At 46.7% G+C, this 23,523-nt stretch overlaps 2 protein-coding genes across 2 annotated transcripts in view; both read right to left on the bottom strand.

The window, feature by feature from the left end:
- The window catches only part of PSAP (prosaposin), a 28,834-nt gene extending 14,744 nt beyond the window's left edge, over positions 1-14,090 (bottom strand). The window contains exon 1 of the mRNA XM_049789266.1: positions 13,984-14,090. Coding sequence (XP_049645223.1) covers positions 13,984-14,086 — 103 coding nt within the window. The 5' untranslated portion in view covers positions 14,087-14,090. The remainder of the gene's footprint in view (positions 1-13,983) is intronic.
- Positions 1-23,523, bottom strand: part of SPOCK2 (SPARC (osteonectin), cwcv and kazal like domains proteoglycan 2) — an 836,669-nt gene that overhangs the window by 668,901 nt on the left and 144,245 nt on the right. The gene's annotated exons all lie outside the window — the stretch shown is intronic.

Here is a 23,523-nt window from a genome sequence, read left to right as displayed (position 1 = left end):
GGTGAGAGCATGTGGAGACCTGCCTGTCAGTACAGCCAGGAGCTGCTCTGGGCTCAGTGCTCAGAAAAGCAGGGAAAGCCATCTCCCCAGTCTTAGGGGGTGTATGTGTCACTGAGCCTTCCAAGCACTTCTCACCACAGATTATTAGCAAGAAGCAAATTGAAATCTCCTTCCAAAGACAGATGCAGGTGGAGGCAGTACAGTGGGAAGGCCTTCCTTGAGACCAGCCTGAGTTCCATCCCCAACACCTCATGTGGTCCCTCCCTGTCAAGCCATCCAGGAGCTATTCCTGAACAAGCTTGGAATAAGTCCTACACACTGCTGGGGGGTGCGACTGGGAGTACAGACAGGACCCAATTTCCCCCCCCCCAAAAAAAAATGACAGTGAAGAGACCCAATTCTATTATAAACAGAAAACATTGGGCCCAAGTGCAGCAAACCCCATATTCCTCCAAGCAAATGGTTCTTGAGGCTGCAAGCTGCTTCTACTTGTAGGCCAAGGAGGGAAACAAGAGCAGTAGTGGCATAATGCTTGCTTGCATACCTAACGGGGATATGACAGAACTCAACAAACAGTCCAATGTCACGCCTTCCACAGACATATCACACCCCGGCAGACAAGACCACCAGGAGAGGAGATCCCACCAGGAGATGGAGGAAGGTCAGACCTTCTGGAACCAGTGCTTCACCCAGAGGGGCAGAAGGGGTCTCACTGAGCTGAGACACAGCAAAGGAATTCCCTACCTGCTGCTGGGATTCCAGAACTCTCTGTGCCCTTGAGCCCACACAGTGCAGCCACAACAAGCCCTTTAGCAGCTCAACTGAATAGTCCACATTCCTAAAGCTGTTGCTTCAGATTCCAGCTTTCTCGGGGAAACCCAAGCCAGGTTAAGACAGTCCACATTCCCCAGGTGGTTCCATCAAGTCTGTGAACCCCTAATAGTCAAGTCAGGCAGGAGAAACCAGAGTGAGGGGCTCAGACTGTGAAAGGAGTTGGTTTGGGGGAAGGGGGTATGGAAACCCAAGGTCACTTCCCAGCCCTGGCCAGAGTGGCCAGTAGCCAGTTGTAACCCTTTCCACAACTTCCTGTTTCCCTAACCTCTTCTTTTGGTAATGTAAATGTCCACCTGGATGATACCATCCTAGTGGGTGAGGTTCTGGATAGAAAAGAAAAGAGTGCTGGCTTTGGGCTGGAGAAAAAAGAAAGCAGATGGCTTAGGCAGCACAGGGCAAGGAGAGCTCCTCAGAGAAAGCACACGGAAGATAGGCAGACACAGCACAGAGGCCGCACATGGCAGAGAAAGACCATGAGAAAATAAAGCAAGCTGACTCCAATGAGTATCTTTTCTGACTGCTTGGTGTATTATTTCTCCACCTGCTACTACCCTACTTCATCAGACCCATCCACCTATGGGGTTAGAAACAAGGTGCCGGGCCCGGAGAGATAGCACAGCGGCATTTGCCTTGCAAGCAGCCGATCCAAGACCAAAGGTGGTTGGTTCGAATTCCGGTGTCCCATATGGTCCCCCGTGCCTGCCAGGAGCTATTTCTGAGCAGACAGCCAGGAGTGGCCCCTGAGCACTGCCGGGTGTGCCCCCCCCCCAAAAAAAAAAGAAACAAGGTGCCTAAAAATACTATGCCTTCAATGTAAAAATACTATGCCTTCAATGTTTAAGGAGTCACATAAATCTCATGGCTTTAGATTGCTTTGTGAACTGCTAAGAAATGTTATAATGGACTACAATCTGGGGACTTGTGGACAAAGTAATTATACATGGGTTCTGTTTTATTTTTCTTAATGTTCTTTGACTGTAAGTTCAAAATGTAGGCGTCAGCAAGGGGATTTCTTCTGAGAACTCTGTTTATGGGTGATTGTCCTTCCACTGTAACTTTACCTTGTCCTCTTTCTTTGCATCATTGTTTTTATAATTAAAAATTAAAAATTGGGCCGGGAAGGTGGCGCTAGAGTTAAGGTGTCTGCCTTGCAAGCGCTAGCGTAGGACGGACCACGGTTCGATCCCCCGGTGTCCCATATGGTCCCCCCAAGCCAGGAGCGATTTCTGAGCGCATAGCCAGGAGTAACCCCTGAGCGTCAAACGGGTGTGGCCCAAAAACCAAAAAAAAAAAAAAAAAATTAAAAATTAAAAAAAGGGGCCAGGCGGTGGCGCTAAAGGTAAGGTGCCTGCCTTGCCTGCGCTAGCCTTGGACGGACCGCGGTTCGATCCCCCGGTGTCCCATATGGTCCCCCAAGCCAGGAGCAACTTCTGAGCGCATAGCCAGGAGTAACCCCTGAGCGTTACCGGGTGTGGCCCAAAAACCAAAAAAAAAAAAAAAAAAATTAAAAAAAAAGAAAAAAGAAAGAAACAAGGTACCTGGGGTGGCCTCACCAACTCGTGGACTTTATATCTTTGTTTTTTAATTTTTATTCTATAGCCAGTGACCAGTGGCTTGCAAGACCTGCATTAGAATCAGAGGTCGGAGGCAGACAGCCAGACCAGAAGCCCTGGGGAGTCGCCACAGAAGTCAAACTCTCAGAGTTGATTGAGAAATGCTCTGAGTTGACCTCGGGTGGAAGTGCTGTCAGGACAATTCAACAGGCTGGAGTTTTACATGTGGGAGAATGTGAAATATATAGAGGCTTTTATAACATTTCTCTTTTGTATCTGGTTCTCTCTGCCTGCTTCCCCCCTCCTTTTTTTTAGGAAAGGGGCGCTGTTTGGTTCTGAATAAATAGGAGGCAATGCTGAGAGGAAGGGGGCCTTTTGCTGCAGGCGAGCTAGCTCTTTATTTTGGAGCAGCTGGCTAGTCGGTAAAGGGTTTGTATCCAACCTTCTTGCCTCTTTTTACCCTCTTGTCTGTGTAGATTATTTGCTGCGGATCTATGGATCTATATGAATGACACTGCTTCCCCTGTCCTTGATGGTTAGGGGAATGGGAATTCCCTTTCCCTTCTGGGAACTGTGGGATAACCAAACCTCAACCCAATTCCCAGAGAATGTCACATTACAGGAGGAGGGCCCAGGCCGGGTACCGCAGGGACCCTGAGAACCTTTGAGTGTGACACCAAAACAGAAATATTGAAAGGACATATATGAAAAGGAGGGAACGAAGAAAGATCAACAGTAAAGAACACAAAAGCAAGAGTGGTAAGACCAGAAGAGGAGAGAGTAATAGAGAGGGAGGGAAAGGGAGAGGGAAAGAGGGGGAGAAGATGAGAGCGGGAAGGGGGAGGGAGGGAGGGGGGAAAGAGAGAGACAGAGACAGAGAAAGAGAGAGAGAGATGGTTCTTTTAAGTCCAGAGTGACTGTACCACCAGACCCAGGAGCTCTCAGAAGCCAGAAGCTACCTCATTCCTCTAAGGAGGCAGATGTCACTGTCAGCACTAACATACAAACACTCCACCTCCCCTCCAGAAATCAATCTCCCTCAACCCCTTTCTGCGGAGTCTCTGATAAAAGCCAATTCCTCGCAGAGCTTTTCTCACTCTCGCCCTATTTATTCTCCTTCTCCCACACTCTGGCTCCAACCTCCCATTTCCTTCTCTGTGTTTGCCTGACCCCTGCAGCATGGACCAAATGTGTCTGACTAAGGTTTGACACCACTTGGAGCAATCCAAGCACTTGGATTTTATTTAGTTCAAGGGCCCTAGGATTTAAAAGCCTCAGGACACAATGCTGGCCTGGCAGCTAGAGCTTCACCCCAGGAGGCAGGGAGGAGGACTCAGGCAGAGAGCTTCACCCCAGGAGGCAGGGAGGAGGACTCAGGGGTGAAACAAGTGGAGCAGGTGGAGCAGGCAACTCATTCATGACCTAGGCAGCAAAAGAAAAAAAAAAAAGATACACAGGGGGCCAGAGCAATATCACAACAGTAGGGTGTTTGCCTTGCCCTTTCCTTTCGGAACCAGATGGGCCAGAGTTCGATTCCTGACATCCCATATGGTCCCCAGGAGTAATTTCTGAGCGCAGATCCAGGAGTAGCCCCTGAACACCAACAGGTGTGCTCCAAAAAAACAAAAAACAAACAAACAAAAAAAGTCAGGGAGAGAGGATATCTGACACTGCTAACTAAATAAATAGGGGCCAGATAGTGCAATAGTACATTGGGGGTTCCATCCCCAGCATCCCAGGAGTGACTCCTAAGTGCAGTCAAGCGTATCCCCTGAGCACTGCCAGGTGTGGGCCAAAAAACAATAAATAAGTAAATAAATAATTAAATACAACCCTACTGGCACATTTTATTTTAGTAAGCAATAAAGGATTTCCTCCCCCTTCAAAGTTTCAGTGGCATTTCCTGGAGAATGGAAGCAACTGTTCCCCTGCATCCTTCAACTCTTCAATTTATCACCCTTTTTGCCCAAGGCTTTGTATAACCCACCAATGACATATCTGTGTAGGAAAAAAGGTACACAAGGCAGTCACAGACAGGAAATTGTGAAGAAATGTATTTTTAAACAAACAAGTTTAAGTTTTTTTGTTTTTGTTTTTGTTTTTTGGGTTTTGGGCCACACCCGGCGGTGCTCAGGGGTTACTCCTGGCTGTCTGCTCAGAAATTGCTCCTGGCAGGCACGGGGGACCATATGGGACACCAGGATTCGAACCAACCACCTTAGGTCCTGGATCGGCTGCTTGCAAGGCAAACGCCACTGTGCTATCTCTCCGGGCCCACAAGTTTAAGATTTTTAAGATTCAGTGCCATGACCCCTCCACATTTTAAGCAGAGGGGTTCTGACACCCCCTGCACACTGATCAAAAACAGGCTGTGAGGGGGCTGGTGAGGTGACGCTAGAGGTAAGGTGTCTGTCTGCCTTGCAAGCGCTAGCCAAGGAAGGACCAGGGTTCAATCCCCAGGCGTCCCATATGGTCCCCCCAAGCCAGGGGCAATTTCTGAGCGCTTAGCCAGGAACAACCCCTGAGCATCAAACGGGTGTGGCCCGAAAAAGAAAAACAACAGGCTGTGAGGAGGTAAGGCTGGAGCACACAGGGACCCTGTTCTGCAGAGCCACACCGGACACTCCCCCTTCAGAACTGAGCCCCCCCCCCTCCACTACCCATGGAGTCTCCTGGTCTTCCAGGACTTGGGTCTCTTGTAAGGCTGGCAACACCCTACAGCACAGGTCCCACCGTCTGTGCAAGCTCTCTAGGAGGACACACACAAATGACCTTGGAAATGCCCTCCAGCAGCTCAGCAATGCCCAATGACAGGGCAAAAAGCCGAGCCCGCCTCAATGGCTAGTCCAAGTGGCCCAAACCAGGTCACTGTCCTACCAAGCCTGGTTTTTAATGAGCCTGTCTTTTAACATGTGCAAGAAAGATTACATGTTGCTGGACTGTTCAAAAGACAACATGAATAATATGTACTTCTGTCTTCCAAAGAGTTCCATCTCCCCACTATTATCTCACTATCATCTCTTGGGTATTTTACTGAAATTGCCCATTCCCCCACAGAATTGCTCAAGGGTTCCTCCCATCAATGAACTACCATTTCTAATGTGACCCTAGAATTTCAATTTTCCAATATGCAAAAATGGGCCTCTTACTAGCACTCATTCATGAGGTAAGAAGGTGATTATTATTTATCTTCATAAATAATAAGGGCCAGAGCACTAATACAGCAGATACGGTGCCTGGCCTTCATGCAACTAACCTGAACTTGATCCCAGTCGCCCCACCCCATTTTGTTCCCTTGAGCCCTGAGCACCACTGATGCTCTCCCTGCCACTCCAGCAAAAAAAAAAAACAGTAATTTAGCACAGCATTTGTAATAGTAGCAACATTAGAATCTTTCTCTAATCACCATCTTGCAGGAACAGGAGCTGTACAAAGTGCTGAATCCTGGCTACTCTGTCTATTTATATGACATTTATTCAATTCATTAACTAGCAATTAACAGCAACTAAATAATAAGCTGAATCCAAACACTCTCAGAAGGTAACCAATACCATGTTGGTCAAGTACAGTTACAAACACACACACACACACACAGCTACACACAAAAAAAAAAAAAAAATAGAGAAAAAAAGAACATGCAAATAGTCCCCAAAGTGAACACTCCGCAGAGCAGCAGGGTACAGCATCGCCATGACAACTAACAGGTTGCTAGGAAACTAAGAGGTTTCCTGAGAGAAATCCCAGCAGAACCCATCCACCACAGGGGCTCTGCAGTCACTTCTCCGGAGAATTTGTGTTTTTTAAAGCACTCTAACAACAGATGATAATGCTGTGCTGGTCAATACTGACTCTTGGTAAACAGTATCACAAATGCCAGTTATGGGGCTGGAGAGAGGACTGCAGGGAGAGCACTCCCCTCACCCCTGGCTGTGATCCAAGTTCACACCCCAGCAACCCAGATGAGCCTGCCAGGAGTGATCTCTGATGCAGAACAAGCCTAGGGATTTGTTTTTTGGGCTTCTGCTGGGTATAGCGCCCAAACAAAGCAGAACCAAAAGCAAACAAAAAAAACAGCATTTATGGCCAACTTAGAAGATCTCTTAGAGAATGCTTTGCAGGGCAAAAAGAAACACTAGCCAGAGTCATCTTGAACAGCACATGCTCAGGGGCCTGGATCTTGAGCTGGTGGGAAGGTCCTAACAAAGCAATAAATCTCTTGAACTAAAGATGACACCCTGTCACCTCTCCTTTGCAAAGGTTCTTTCTTGCCACTGGTCCTCAGTGCCCTCACTATTGCCACCTGCTTTCTCCTGCTCAACCAGCCACATGGTTCCAACACCAAAAACCAATTTACAGACCCATCTGAAAGGAAAAGTTCCCTCAAGGTTAACTGAGACGCTGAGGGGCCTGCTGCTAATGCAGCAGGATTAACATCAGGGAGAAATTTCTACTGAGCTCAGGACAGAAAATGAGAACTCTGGCCCAGTACTAACTTCTGCTAGCAGAGCTCCTAGTCTAGTTCGTGGGTTTGGGCCATGCAAACCAGGACAGGGCAGGGCAGGGCCTCTTCTTAGGTGAGGCTATGAGGCACTGCCTGGCCCAAGCTCAGCCTCTGAAGCCTATCGGTGATGATCAGAGATGAACTCTGATGAAATTATCCACGTGAGATCAGGCCATTGGCAGAAGCACAGAGCCCTTAAGCGGGCAGAGATGCAGCCCCACAATTTTAGACACAGGTGCCAGCTCAACCCCAGCACGACTGCCAGGTCAGCACTGCACCCACCACTAACCCTCCCCTGCATGGTCCTGGGAGTTGTCCCTGAGCACAGGCATGTGTGACTCAAAACCAAAGCAAAACAAAAACCCTATATGGGGTCAAAGAGAGAATAAGAGCAGTTAAGGTACTTGCCTTACATGTAATCAACTGGGATTCAATCCACACCAGGTACTGCATATGATCCCCCTGAGCACACACCACATAAGGAGTAATCCTTGAGCACTGGCAGGTTTGCCCTGCCGCCCAAAACGGTCTAAACAGTATACTTCATTCTGTTGAATGTTATACATATTTATTCAAGTAGACATACAAGGTATGAGACAAACTAAGTTCAGGAAATCAGTCTTCTATGAAGGGACGTAAATTGTTAGGAATCAGGGTGTTGCATATGTGCTCAGTTCAATTAATCTTCCCCTCTCAGGGTGTCTAAAATGGTCCATAACCTGGGTCAGAAGGACAGTACAGCAGGGAAGGTTCTTGCCTTGGCAGAGCAGACCTGGGTTTGATCCCAGACACTCTATATGGTCTGCTGAGCCCACCAAGAGTGAGTCCTGAATGCAGATATAAGAGAAAGCCCTGGGGCCAGAGAGATAGCATGGAGGTAGCACATTTGCCTCGCATGCAGAAGGACTGTGGTTCAAATCCTGGCATCCCATATAGTCCCCGAGCCTGCCAGGAGCAATTTCTGAGCATAGAGCCAGAAGTAACCCCTGGGGCCAGAGAGATAGCATGGAGGTAAGGCCTTTGCCTTTCATGCAGAAGGATGGTGGTATGAATCCCGGCATCCCATATGGTTCCCCCAAGCCTGCCGGAGGCGATTTCTGAGCATAGAGCCAGTAGTAGTAGCCCCTGAGCACTGCCTGGTGTGACCCAAAAAAAAAAAAAAAGAAGTAACCCCTGAGAGCTGCCAGATGTGACCCAAAACCAAAAAGGGGGTGTACAATGAGTGGAAACAAAAAAAAACAAAAACAAAAACAAAAACAAACAAAAAAAAAGGGGGTGTGGGAAAAAAAAGAGAGAGAGAGAGAGAGAAAGCCCTAAGGACTGCCAGGTGTGGCCTAAAAAAAAGTGAATAAACAGCAAAGAAGGTGGGCCCGGAGAGATAACACAGCGGCGTTTGCCGATCCAGCACCAAAGGTGGTTGGTTCAAATCCCGGTGCCCCATATGGTCCCCCGTGCCTGCCAGGAGCTATTTCTAAGCAGACAGCCAGGAGTAACCCCTGAGCACTGCCGGGTGTGGCCCAAAAACCAAAAAAAAAAAAAGGCAAAGATGGGCTAAAGTTGAGCTCAGTAGTGAAACAAGTGTATGAGGCCCTGGGTTTGACTCCGCTAGAATCATTACAAGGAATACAATAATGTCTGTAATCTCAGAGCCAGAGCAAGGGCCCACAACCACCACCAATTACTAAAAAGAGGAAGGGGAAGACAGGCTCAGAGGCCAACGCTGTCAGGGCAAGGTCTGTGTGGCAGGATGGTGGCAAAGAACCAGTCTCAGGGAGATGGGGGTGGCCCCCGAGAATCAAGGGGCCTAAAGGACATTTCTCCAGAAGCCATGGTGACCGGGGGGAGGGGAGGGCAAGAAGCCAGGAATTAAGAGTCACCAGGAAGCGAGGCTACTGTTAGACACCCCCCAGCAGCCAAGTCCAGCCCCCCACACACACATCAACCCCAACCCTGGGTATTCCCTGCCACCACGCTCCAAACTGCTGACTGCTCACTCACCCTACAGGTTTCCCTAACCCCGTGATTAAAAATTCCAGTCCCTTCATTTACTAATTTTGTTTCATTACACTTAAAACAGCCTCTGGGATGAAAGAGGCTGGAGGATATTGCCCAAGCAAGGACAGAAGTGAACCATCAGCAGGAGTGGTCGCCTCATGATGTGCTGAAACCTCTATGGGAAGATGATTAATCTGACAGAGAGGAAGTTGGGCTCTGGAGCCTGTCTGAGGCTGCTGAAAAGGAGCATAGCAGTTAAATTTCTATATCTTGGGCTTTGCTTTTTTTTTTTTTTTTTGGCCTGTTACGAACCCCTACCCAAGAGTGCTGGGAGCCACTGTATAGCAAGCAGTAGGGTGTGTTTGCCTCGCACGCTGCCACCAATCCCAGACAGACCCAGGTTCGATACCCGTCATCCCATATAGTCCACGAGCCTGTCAGGAACAATTCTAAGCACAGAGCCAGGAGTAACCCCTGGCGCCTCCAGGTGTGGGCCCAGCCCCCGCAAAAAAAATCAAAATAACTAAAAAGAAAAAGTCAAGCCAGGAGGTAAGAAGATGGCCCATGGTTAAGGTCCGCATGGTTCTGTTTGTAAGTGATGCCTGAGAACTCCGCCATACCTAGCACCACAGTCCTTGAAAGACCACCCGCATCACTCCCAAACTCTGCCATAAGTGATACCTCTTCCCCCAACTCCAAGTCATCAACAGCAGCAACCCTGGGGTAGCTCTTGAGCATCACTAGGTGAGGAGTGAAAAACCATTGTGGGTAAAACCCAAGAGTCAATACAATTCTCTCTAAGAAAACCCAAAGCTTCCTCCTCACTGGCATTAGTATCAACAGGACCTGGTGAACAAGCAGCAGCTTGCTCTTGAGAAAGTCCCACATCTTACTAGGAAGGCATCACCCTACCTTACTTCTCCACCTCAGTCTGGGCCAACTCCAGCTTTACAAACAAAAAAGAGAAGGTGTGAGTGCTCCTTTACCTGTTTTAGAATCTAAAAGACCCAACTTCTCTCAGTGCAAGTAGTTAAGCTTAGCTGGCTAGTTTGCGATCCCACTGGGGTGCCCACAGCCCAAATCCAACTACTGACTGACAGACAACTCAATGACAAAGAAGGTTTGGGTCCTAAACTCCTGATAAGTGAGATCTTGAGTTCCACTGCTTTCCAGTAGGTCATGCATCAACTAAAAGTACTGGAGCTAGAGAGATAGCACAGTAATGGAGGCACTTATATCTTCCATACATACAGGGGGCCCCAGTTTAAACTCCAGCCCCACTGAGCACAGAGGCAGGATGAAGCCCTGATCACCAATGGTGTGGCCCTGAAACAAATATTTCAAACAGATAAATATAAAATTTTATATAAATATCTATTAAAACCAAGTCATCAAAGAAATTAATGGTGCACAGCATATTCTAACAAGACCAAGAGCTGCAGGCCTCTGGGGGGGGTCCCCAACAGAAGGGACAGTGACATCTAGGCCACAGCAGTGAGCTCAGCCCACATCTCAGACTCTGCAGACATTAATCATTACCTTGTTAAACATCCTCACTTGCTTTTTATGGGAGGGGGGGGGAACCACCCATCGGTGCTCAGGGATCCCTCCTTAAGGGTATCATACAGGGTGTAGGGAATCAAATCCAACCTGTCTGCATATAAGACAAGCACCTTTGGACTGGAGAGATAGCACAGCAGTATGCATTTGCCTTGAACGCGGATGCGGCCGACCCAGATGGACAGTGGTTCGATTCCAGGCATCCCACATGGTCTCCCAAGCCTGCCAGGAACGATTTCTGAGTGCAGAGCCAGGAATAACCCCTGAGCAACACTGGTGTGACACCCCTCCCCCCCCCAATAAAAAAAGTAACCAGTAGATCTGTGACTTTAGGAGAGACACGACAAACAAGTTCTATATGGAAACTGAATTTTTAGTCCTGACTTTCCTAGTAAAAGGCACCTATGATTTGGGAGAGTCACCTGTAGGGATGCCCACAATCCTCATTCCTTCTAAAGCTGTTCGATCAGAGGGCCAGAGACAAGTGCACCAGTGGCTTAGCATGTGCTTCACAGGGAGAGGAGGCCCAGGCTTGACTCTGGGTACTGCGTGTTCCTCAAGCACTGCCAGCGGTCCCAGAGTGGGCAGTGAACCAAACACACGCACGCAGGCACGCACGTCTGGGGAGAGCTCAAAGCAAGGGTGTGCATGCTTTGTGTGTGCGAGTCCCATATCAGATCCTAAGCACCCTAATAGTACCCCATTCTCCAATAAGGGCTAAACAATTAAGAGCTACAAATAGTACCCACCTTCCCACCACTGACCAGAGACCTGAAAAAAAGAGGACAGGGCATGACAAGACAGGCTAGATAGGGGCTAATTCTCACTTTTTCAGGTGAGGAAAAAGAAACAGTCGGAATGAGGTTAAAAAAGAAAAAGGTAAAAACAAAAGAAAAATATGACCCGGAGAGATAGCACAGTGGTGTTTGCCTTGCAAGCAGCCGATCCAGGACCAAAGGTGGTTGGTTCGAATCCCGGTGTCCCATATGGTCCCCCGTGCCTGCCAGGAGCTATTTCTGAGCAGACAGCCAGGAGTAACCCCTGAGCACCGCCGGGTGTGGCCCAAAAACAAAAAAAAAAAAAAAGGAAAAAAAAAAGAAAAAGAAAAAGAAAAAGAAAAAGGCAGGGGCCAGAGCGGTGGCACAAGCAGTAGGGCATTTGCCTTGCACGCGCTAATCTAGGACAGACCTGGGTACAATCAATCCTCAAGGTTCGATCCCTCAGTGACCCATATGGACCCCCAAGACAGGAGTGATTTCTGAGCATATAGCCAGGAGTAACCCCTGAGCATCATAGCCCAAAAACCAAAAAATATATATATATATTTAAAAAAAAAAAAAAAGGTAAAGTCTTGTCTTCATAATGAGTGCAGGAATATACTCTGAAACTTGGGGGGGGGGGGGGGGGGTCCTATCTCCAGTGAGTGCAGAGCAGTCCTGCAAAGGAGCATTACTCCCAGCACTATTAGTACGACCTTGGGGTCTATTCATTCCCAACACTATTCGCATGACCTTGAGGTCCTGTCAAGGCCATTATAATATATTCCCCACCTAACAAGGGGTCCTGGGACAAGGTCTGAGGTAACTATTGAGAACAGGGGAAGTTCTCCATTTCCAAACAAAGAAGTTCCTTTTGGACGACTGGATGATTCAAAACTCTGAGTCTTGTGAGGAACACTCACTGCAAAAAAATGAGAACTAGGGGTTGGAGAGATAGCACAGTAGCGTTTGCAGCCAATCCAGCAACTAAAGTGGCTGGTTCGAATTCTGGCATCCCCCATGCCTGCCAGGAGCTATTTCTGAGCAGATAGCCAGGAGTAACCCCTGAACACCGCTGGGTGTGGCCCAAAAACAAAAACAAAAACAAAAAAATGAGAACTATAAGGGCCAGAGCCATAGCACAATAGGTTGGAGGGTGGTTGCCTCATATGAGGCTGGCCTGGGTTAGATCTCGGCTCAATCCTAGAATCACATAAGGCCCTCTGAGAATCACCAGGAGTGATTGATTCCTGAGTGCAGAGAAAGGAGTAATCCCTGAGCAATACCAGGTGTGGCCCAAAAATCAAAAACAAGAGAGAACTCCTTCACTGGAAAAAAAAAAAAAATCAAAAGGTCCTCATTCGATATAGAAAATTTGGGGACCAGCCCTAGATTATTTTACTACCCAGATCAGGTAGTAACAAGCATATCTGCGAGTGAGTAAAGCACTTTTAAAAGCTTTTGTTTAATGATGATTCAGACACACATTCTGGGAGGTGCTGAAAGCAAACATGAACCAAATATCTGAAGTTCATTTCATCTTTCTATTTTTTTTTTCATTTCATCTTTCAATATATCAGGTTCCCTATCAGTTCTGTCGTGCAGTAAAATGTGGATGGTCCTGTATAGAAAAAGGAATCTAACCACCTTCTCCCCCATTCCCCCATTTTGTACAGGAAAGTAAAAACTGCTATCAGGTTAATTTCCCTTTGATAGTTTATTACCGGAAAGCCCCAGACTGGAGACCCTCCCCAAACAAACAGAAATCTAACCCCCAAACTGGAGGGGTTTTTTGCTAATTCCTCAGCCCCACTCCTTTTCCTGGAGATTCAGTGGTGAAACAGAGAAGGGTACAGGCCCAGCATGCAGCTAACCAGGGTTCAATCCTGGCGCGCACATGGCCCTCTGGAGCCAGGAGTAAGCCCTAAGGACCAAGGGTGTGGCCCAAAAGAAAGCAAGCAAAAGTTAAGTGGGGTAGAGAGCACAGGAGGGCCCCTCTAATTCCAGGATGGCAGCGCACCTGTTCCCCAACGACTATTTATCTTGGGTATTTTCTTCCCAACAAGCATGGATCATACCCCACCCTCCCGTCTATACCAATTTCCCACAAACTGACATCATTCCCGGAAAAAGGAAGGTCAACCTACCAAAAACAGACTGGGCTTTTATTTTTTTTTAAGGTTTAATGTTAAAAAAATAAAATAAAAATAATAAATAACCAGGACCACCGCCCTCCTCCAAAAGAATATCATTTGCAAGTCATAGACTGGGGCAACATAAACCATAAGCCAATCTAAATCTATCATGCAAGGCGGAGGAGCGACAGTGCAGAGCGGGTAAGGCGTTTGCTTTGCACGGGGCTGACCCGAATTCGATCCCTGGCATCATCCCATCTGGTCCAGGTCCATCCTGCCCCAGCTCTCCCCTCCCCAGCACCGCTGGGGAGTGACCCTGGAGCACAGAACCAGGAGCAATCCCTAAACCCCGAATGAGTGTGTATCCTCAATCTCAATAAGGGAAATGAATAGAAGTCAAACCTCCGATGATCATGCTGTTGCTTCCTGCAAATCCAAGAGCCCGATCGGAAGCAAAAAGCTGGGGCTGCCTAGAGCCAAGGCCTGGGGGCGAAGGCGAGTCCAGCCGGCGGTTGGGGACAGGCCCAGGGCTGGGGGAAAAGGGGCCCAGGCAATCCCCGCCCTCCCAGGTTCCCCACAGGTGTCCAGCCACCTGGGGAGGCCCCGAAGACACAGGCTGCAGAGGTTGACGGGGTCCCAGTGCTTACCCAAGCCCAAGAGGCTACACAGAAGCAAGAGCAAGGACATGGCTCCGCGTCTCCTTTCTCCGCAATGCGGGGCGTCAGCTGACTCACCGCTTTTATCAGGCATGCCGCCCCGCCCTCGCGCATGCGCACACGCTCCGCCGCCGCGGGGTGCGCGCCAAGGCGCCTGCGCGGGAGTGGCAGCTGCCAGAGTGCCCGGGGCCTGGAAGAGACACGGTCTGCCGAGTTTGGGCCCTAGAGCGCTAGCACAGTGGCTGGGCGTTTTCCTTGCACGCAACCGGCCCGGGTTCGATCTCCAGCATCCCGTATGGTCCCCTGAGCCTGCGAGGAGTAACTCCTGAGCGCTGCCGGGTGTTTGGGGCCTCAAAAGGCACAAACAAACAAAACAAACAAGGGGCTGGAAAGATAGCATGCATTTGCTTTGCATGCAGAAAGATGATGGTTCAAATCCTGGCATCCTACATGGTCCCCCCGAGCCTGCCAGGAGCCATTTCTGGGTGCAAAGCCAGGAGTAACCCCTGAGTGCTGCCGGTGTGACCAAAAAAAAAAAAAAAAAACAAAACAAAACCGCTGAGGACCATCCGCCTCAGAGATTATGGATGGAGAAACAAGAAGGGATAACATATAACATAGCAATCTTAATAATTGGAATAAACAAGGAACATTATAAGTATATGGCCACACCCAGTGGTGCACAAAACTTATTTATGCTCAGCTCTGTGCTTAGGAGGAGGAGGCGACTGCCCCTGGCAGCTCTCAGGGAACCATAAACGCTGATAAAGAAAGATTCCAATCTGAGGCATCCTGCTTGCAAAACTTGTTCGAGGGCCTGCGCACCACACCACCCCCTCTAGTCCTCACACCATCATTACCAGGAAAAACAAACTTAAAAATGTATGAGCTCCAATCGATTGGAGCTAGCTCCCAGGCCTTTTAGCGTTTTTTTTTTTTATTAAGCCTTGCATTTTTAACTTTGACATACCATCTTTTAAAGTCCCTATATCACTGCACAATCATCACAGATCTGATGCCAATCGTTGTTAGTTTTTTTTTTTGTTTTGTTTTGTTTTTTGGTTTTTGGGCCACACCCTGTGACGCTCAGGGGTTACTCCTGGCTATGCGCTCAGAAGTTGCTCCTGGCTTCTTGGGGGACCATATGGGATGCCGGGGATCGAACCAAGGTCCATCCTAGGCTAGCGCAGGCAAGGCAGGCACCTTACCTCCAGCGCCACCGCCCGGCCCCTCGTTGTTAGGTTTTGTTGTTGTTGTTGTTGTTGTTATTGGGTTATTTTGGAGTTGTTTCGTTATTTTATATTGAGAGACTTGGGGTGCAAGCATTATGCAAAGTGTGTGTGTGTGTGTGTGTGTGTGTGTGTGTGTGTGTGTGTGTGTCTATCACCAGGCCAACCCAGGTTCAATCATTTACTGGAGGAATCCTTAGGATGCTGTGTACCAACTGGGACACCTAAATTTCCATGGGTGCCCTGAAACAGGTAGGGTAAGAGGAACAGCCTGAGGTCCAGAAAAGTGTTTGTTCTATCCGGGTGTGCTGCGGACGTGGGGGTAACACGGGTGATCAAAAAATACAACAATAAAACAAAACAACTACTTGTGGGATCAGAACAATAATACAGTTAGGAGGGTGCTTGCTTTGAACATGGCTAATCTGGGTTTAATCCCCAGCATCCTATAAATTCCCCCAAGCCTGCCAAGAGTAATTTCTGAGCAAAGAACCAAGAGTAACCCCTTAGCACTGTCAGATGTGGCCCAAATACTAAAATAAAAAATTTTTTTCTATGTGCTATTACTTCATCGTTAATTTATTTATTTATTTATTTTTGGTTTTTGGGTCACACCCAGCAGCGTTCAGGGGTCACTCCTGGCTCCATGCTCAGATCACTCCTGGGGTCTAGAGAGATAGCATGGAGGTAGGGTGTTTGCCTTGTATGCAGAAGGACGGTGGTTCGAATCCCAGCATCCCATATGGTCCCCTGAGCCTGCCAGGAGCAATTTCTGAGTGTAGAGCCAGGAGGAACCCCTGAACGCTGCCAGCTCTGACCCAAAAACAAACAAGCAAACAAACAAAAAGAAATTGCTCCTGGCAGGCTTGGGGGACTCTATGGGATACCAGAATTCGAACCACCATTCTTCTACATGCAAGGCAATCACCCTACCTCCATGCTATCTCTCCAGACCCCATCGTTTATTATTAAACTGTCCTTGGTACAAGATTAGAAAGTCTTTCCTGGGAGCCGGGAGTCTAGCAGGAGGAGGTTTGGCAGGCCCCCGCCATGCCGGAGGCCTGCTTGACCAGGCCTAGTGGGGGTGCGGGACTTGGGTAACCCCAGCACCCCTCTACTGCCTTGCTCCAGATCTCCAGGGCTTCCCCGGGCCACACGCCTGGGCAAGCTGGTGAGTTGGGTCCCTTGGTGGAGCTTGAAGGTACCCTAGGCCTTCGCCCACTATCCATGCAGCTCCTTAGGGAGGGTCTGGGTGGGGCTCTGAACTTCTGGTCTCCCAGCTTCTTGAAGGATCTCTCCTTCCTGGGAGCCGGGAATCTAGCAGGAGGAGGTTTGGCTGGCACTGGTAATCTTTGTCCAGTCTACATTTTCAAAATCGCACGGGGGCAATAGCCCCCGCGCGCACAAGAAACATTAATAGTACTCTCACAAGAAACATTAATAGTACTCTCACAAGAAACATTAATAGTACTCTCACAAGAAACATTAATAGTACTCTCACAAGAAACATTAATAGTACTCTCACAAGAAACATTAATAGTACTCTCACAAGAAACATTAATAGTACTCACTATCATTGAATTATGTTTTTATGTATGCAGAATGTCCATTTTGTACTCTGCCCTTTTGCATACCCCTTCATAAGTTCATATTTCTCTTTAACTTCTTTAACTCCTATCATCATTACTCCTTTTTTACCCTTTCTAACTTAAGTACTGTGAGTCCTAAGTCACAGACCAAAGTGGTGCCCTAGAGTTAACACCCACCCAACTATTTTAAAAGGCATAAAAAGGACACATATCTTTTCAACATTTTATGGGTGTTTTCTTTGACGGCTATAACTTTTGCTAAATACTTTCTTATACAGTGATGATTCCCCCCCCCATGTTTTTTATCTTCTCTTTGTGAACTGCTCAATATGGAATTTGGTGTGTAAGAATCCCTCAGTTTAATACTTATGTTTGAACCAAGTCATGGGTCTTGTTGAAAATGTTCTTACGCCCCCATATATCTGATAGCACCACGTGGCTTTATATCTTGTTTGCGTAGGCACACTAACATGGGAAAATACTATACATACCAATAAGTTCTTATCTAGGGGCTGGGCGGTGGCGCTAAAGGTAAGGTGACTGCTTTGCCTGCGCTAGCCTTGGACGGACCGCGGTTCGATCCCCCAATGTCCCATATGGTCCCCCAAGCTAGGAGCAACTTCTGAGCGCATAGCCAGGAGTAACTCCTGAGCGTTACTGGGTGTGGCCCAAAAACCAAAAAAAAAAAAAAAAGTTCTTATCTAATAGAAATAGGAACACACAAATCTTGTAGTGCAATGAGACCTTACACCCTGAACATTGACATAAAGACCTGGCACAGGCCTCAGAAGAATGGGCATTCTCCATTTACCCCTTGATCTACAGAAGACATTACAAAACATCCAAGGTTGTATATAACATCACCTGGAGGCATTCCTGTACCAGGGACGACCCTACAGCTGCTCTGACATCGATCTACTCAAAAGAGACACCCCTTAACACTGAGAAGACAACAAGAACAATGACCTGCTTACTGGACAGGGCTTGCTGTATTGCCCCTTAATGGTGAGGTTTGTCTATAACATCACCTGGAAGCAATCCTCTACCACGGAAGACTCTACCACTGCTCAGACATTGTCCTGCTCAAAAGAGACTTCCCTTAACACTGAGAAGACTTAACAACAACAACCTGCTTACAGGACAGGGCTTCCTGCATTGCCCTTTCATGGTAAGGTGAAACGAGAAGGCACTCCACATCATGACTTCAATGTAGGACATGCAGATTCCAGAATCTTTAATACAGAAACATGAGACCAACAACAGAGACTGTGTGATAAGTGTGTTGGCACTACGGACAGTGTCTTGGATCGAACGATAACTTGCCTGAGGCCTAGAGCTGGTCTTATGCCAGGAAACTTCAGGGGTAGGATCTCTTTGTATTTAGGCCAAGGTTATTCCTTTCCATGCCTCTCATATTTTGGTAGGCCTATGCAAACAACAATTGCCACTCTAACACCGTTTTTACTGTGCTCCTTTGACTCTAATCCTTAAAACGCACCCACTTAAAATTTGAGGTTAACTTAAGCTAATATGCATGTACATGGAAATGTAAAAAATACTATGCCTCTAATGTTTAAGGAGTTACGTAAGTTTGATGGCTTTAGATTGCCTTGTGTGCTGTTAAGAAATATTATAATGTGCTACAATCTGGGAACTTGAGGGACAAAGTAATTGCACATGGATTCTGTTTTATTTATCTTGACTTTCTTTGGTGAAAGTTCAAAGTTAAGATATCAGCAAGGGGACTTCTTCTGAGAATTATGTTATGGGTGATTGTCCTTCTACTGTAACTTTACCTTATCCTCCTTCTTTGCATCTTTTGTTCTCATAATTCAAAATAAAAAAATTATAAAAAAAAACAAGATTAGAAAGTCTGAAATATTCATACATATATGTAAACTTTAAACAGTCTTAACCAATAGGCAGCATTTCTTCAGGACAATTTGTTGTTTCTCCCCTTTGTTTGGCATGGTTTGGTTTGGTTTGGTCCCGGCAGTGCTCAGGAGTTACTCCTAGCTCTGCACTCAGAAATCATTTCTGATAGGCTCAGAGGACCGCATGGGATGCCAGGAATTGAACAAGGGTCAGCTGCATGCCAGGCAAATGTCCCACCTTCTGTGCTATCACTCAGGCTCATTTCTCCTGTTTATATACTGCATGCATTGCTTTTGATCTGTACATTCTGTTGACATATCACACTTGAGAAATTTTGCTACAGTGTTGTGCAGATGTACCACTCTTACTCGGTCTACTATTTCGTGGCTCTGCACCAAGTATCATCATCTTCAGATCTGTCCAGTGTGCTAAAAAAAAAAAAAAAAAAGAAAAGAAAAAATAAAAAAAAAAGGTTAGAATCTTTATGAAGCTTTTGACGACTGTTTTGTGTGATCTAAGGTCCCAATTACTCACATGCGAAGGTAGCCTAAGTATTTGGAGGGGGGGGGTGGGCATCTCCTGGTGATCAGGGAACTTCATTCTTCATTGTAGAAGCCATGGAAGTGACTCAAGTAGTCTTTATGGGGTTCGTTACACATACATCTAGGGGCTGCAAGAAGCATGTTAGGTCACGGAGGATGCCCACCTCTAATGTCTTTGGAAAGAGGATTGGGAGGATGGATGGAGAGGAAGCAGCAGGAGGAGAGATGGCTGAAAGACAAGGTACAATGCAGGGCTGAATAGGGATCCAGCGTAAAAGGATATGATAGGCCACATACGTTGGCCAGGGCTGAATAAAGATGATATCTCCTGAAACCTGTCTGTGGATTTCCTCTCTGCTACTCTGAAACCTCAGACCTGACGACTGAAGGGTGTTGGAAAACACTCCAGTGGACTGGAGGAGAAAGACCTCTCACCCTCCATCTCTCCATCCACCTCCATCCAGCCCTATTCAAGGGCTTTTATTCAATATAATGGTGCCCTACAATGTCTTACATTCAAAAAAAACGTTGCTTTACTACGTTCATAATGGGACCTTGGAAACTACCTAAACCTAACAGAGCCCACTATTTCCAGTATACAGTCTAATTCTAGATTCACAGAAGGCAAGTCATCCTTAGATCTGTGCAAAACCAAGATCATTACAGAAGACTGACTTTGGCAACCATGACTGGGAAGAACCTATCCTGGGACCAAAAAGAAAGACCCTAGCCTAGGCTTCAGCCTAGAATTTGTACAGTAACCAAGATCTCTAATTCCAGAGGTCTGACTTTCACAACTGTGACTGAGCAGAACTTCTGGAACCACAATGAAACTCTATCCTAGGCTTTGTATTAGAATCTGTGCAAAAACCAAGATCACTAATTACAGAAGACTGATTACAACAACAGTGATAGAACAGAACTTCTAGAACTGAAAAGAAAGGCTCTATCCTAGGCTTTGTCCTATGACCTGTGTAAATACCAAGATCTTTAATTATAGAAGCCTGATTTTATCATCCAAAATTGAGTGGAAAATTTCCTGACACCATAAAAAGATGTGAAAATGAGTGAGTATGGAGCCTGTAGTTATGCTTCAAAGGCAAGAAACCCAGTATCTCTTAGGCCAAGGGAATTCCCTTTCTAATTTCCCCAATACTTACTTTGCCTTTGCAAACAAACAAACAAACAAAAACAAAAAAACACGAACCCTTTTTTTGGTAGTTGCTGGTTTTGGTTTTTTGATTGTTTCTTTTTCTTTCTTTCTTTCCTTTTTTTTTTTTTTTTTTTGCCCTTTTTTGTATTTTGCTTTTTGTTTGTTTTATGTAGTTGCTGATTTTGGTTTTTGTTGTTTTTCTTCTTCTTGGTTTGTTGGGGTTTTTTTGTTATCTTTTTCTTCTTTTAAATTGATATTTATAACATCTAGATAGACTACTCCCAGGTTTTTTTTCTCCGTATTCTTTTCTTTTTTTTCTTCCAACAGAACCACATAACTTGAACCATCTTGTTCTGCCTCATAAATTGAGGTTAGGAAATGGATGGTACCAGGACCAAACAGTCATATGAACATTGAGTGGAAATAAAAAATGATCAGACTTAAACACCAAACTCAAAGTCAACAACAACTGAATTGATACCCAATCTACAACAAGCTGTACAAGAGGGAACCAGCTACACTAGCATTGGAGTGGGGTGGGGGGGAGAAGCGATATATGGGATGCATGCTAGGAACAGGGGTGGAGGGAGGACAACTCTGGTGATGGGAATGCCCCTGATTCATTGTCACTATGTACCTTAAATATTACTGTGAAAGATTTGTAAGTCACTTTGGTCACAATAAAAATTATTTAAAAGGGGCCGGCGAGGTGGCACTAGAGGTAAGGTGTCTGCTTTGCAAGCGCTAGCCAAGGAAGGACTGCGGTTTGATCCCCTGGCATCCCATATGGTCCCCCCAAGCCAGGGGCAATTTCTGAGCACTTAGCCAGGAGTAACCCCTGAGCATCAAACGGGTATGGTCAAAAAAACAAAAAAAAATTATTAATAAAAAAAGAATTCTAGATTCAAGGCCAGCAATATAGGACAACAAGGAAGATGTTTGCCTTGCAAGTAAAGACCCAGGCTCAATGCCCTGCACTCAATGTAGTTACCCAAACACTGCCAGGAGTGATCCCTGAGCATAGATGCTAGAGTAAGAGGAAGCCCTGAGCAACACCTGATATGACTGTACCCCTACCACCACCCCTTCTCCCCATTCCTCTCCCTCAACCCCTCCAACAACAAAAATCTAGTTTCACAGATACCAGAAGAAGCAAGTCTCCTCATATCTGGTGACTTAGAGCAACTTTCCAAGCCTGGCAGGAAGGGTCAGTGCCTAAGGTCTTTCTCTGAAACTAAGTGTCAATGTGGTTAAGTATTGCAGCAAATCTAAACAAACCTCAAGTTTCAGACCATCTGATACAGCAGTACAATGTGCCACAATGAAGTCCAATTTGCCCCAATGTGAATTTTAGGCTCCCCTTGGCCATGTGCACCTTTCTCAATCCATTGTTGCCCTCCTTATCTCTATAGTGGCAAGAACTGAATCATACCACGAAATGATTGCACAATAAAAGGTGACAAGTCAATTTGGGGACTGAGAAAAGCAGGGTTGTTGCTAATGAATGTGGTAAAATATGGGATCTGTAAGGTTTTGCAGAGGAGAAGCCCTATAGCAACAGAAGCTTGACTTTCTGAACTAGGGAGTTGGTTCAACAGTTTTGCATTCAGAAGACCTGGATTACCAAAAAAAGGGGGGTGGCAGAGTGATAGCACAGCAGTAGGGCATTTGCCTTGTACAGCTAACCCTTCAATCCCCCATGTTCCATATGATCGATCCCCCAAGACAGGAGCAATTTCTGAGTGCATAGCTAGGAGTAACCCCTGAGCATCACCACCAGGTGTAGCCAAAAAACAAACAAACAAACAAAAAATAGAAGACCTGGATTGTACTCAAGCAAGGCTTTTTTTGGTTTTTGGGCCACACCCGTTTGACGCTCAGGGGTTACTCCTGGCTATGCGCTCAGAAATCGCCCCTGGCTTGGGGGGACCATATGGGATGCCAGATCGAACCGCGGTCCATCCTACGCTAGCGCTTGCAAGGTAGACACCTTACCTCTAGCGCCACCTTCCCGGCCCCTCAAGCAAGGCTTTGAACAGCCCCCACCACCATGCCTTTTGCTCAGAGGTAGAGCTATTGATTTGCATGTGTGGGGTCCTGGGTTAAATTCTGGGCACCACTAAGTAAATAAATATAAATAAATAGTTTTCACAGGGCAAGAGAGAAGGCTTTAGGGGCTGGAATTTGGGTCTTGCATGCAGGAGGCCTGGGTTCAGCTCCTAGCAACACATGGTTCCCTAAGTGCGAAAGTGATCTCTGAGCATTGAGCCCCAGTGGTCCTTAAGTACCAAAGGAATGTTCCTGAAACTAAAATATGAATAAAGGATAAATACTCAGGCCAGAGCAATAGCTCAGCTGGTGAAGCTTTTGCCTTGCATGCGGCTGTCCTGGGTTCAATCCTCAGCATCTCATATGGTCCCCCGTACCTTCCAGGAGTGATTCCTAAGCACAGAGCCAGGAACAACCCCTGAGCACCACTGGTGTGACCCAAAGCCAAACAAACAAAAAACAATAAATTCTCTCAGAATTTAATCCCTCCAGGAGCTGGAGTGAGAGCACAGTAGGTAGGGCACTTGCCTTGCATGTGACTGGCCCTGGTTTGATTTTCAGGATTCCACAAGGTCCCCCGAGTCCCACAAAGAGTGATCCCAGATCTCGGAGACAGGAGTAAAACCTGAGCATATCCAGATGTGGCCTTAAAGAAAAACAAAATAAAATAAACTCTTGGTAGGAATGTTGCACTGGTGAAGGGGGGTGTTCTTTACATGACTGTAATCAAAAAACTATAATCATATTTGTAATCATGGTGTTTAAATAAAGATAATTATAAAAAATAAATAAATAGGGGCCGGGAAGGTGGCGCTTGAGGTAAGGTGTCTGCCTTGCAAGCGCTAGCGTAGGATGGACTGAGGTTCGATCCCCCGGCGTCCCTTATGGTCCCCCCAAGCCAGGGGCGATTTCTGAGCACATAGCCAGGAGTAATCCCTGAGCATCAAATGGGTGTGGCCCAAAAACCAAATAAATAAATAAATAAATAAAAATAAGCCCTCCACCTCACCCACATTCTCTCTTGTTACAAGGTGCTCTGATTTTTCCCTTTCAACATGTCATATGCAAAATCTACTCACCCCATAACCCACAGA

Source organism: Suncus etruscus, chromosome 15 (assembly GCF_024139225.1).
Source record: "Suncus etruscus isolate mSunEtr1 chromosome 15, mSunEtr1.pri.cur, whole genome shotgun sequence".
NCBI lineage: Eukaryota > Metazoa > Chordata > Mammalia > Eulipotyphla > Soricidae > Suncus > Suncus etruscus.
This window is presented reverse-complemented; position numbering and strand designations above follow the sequence as displayed.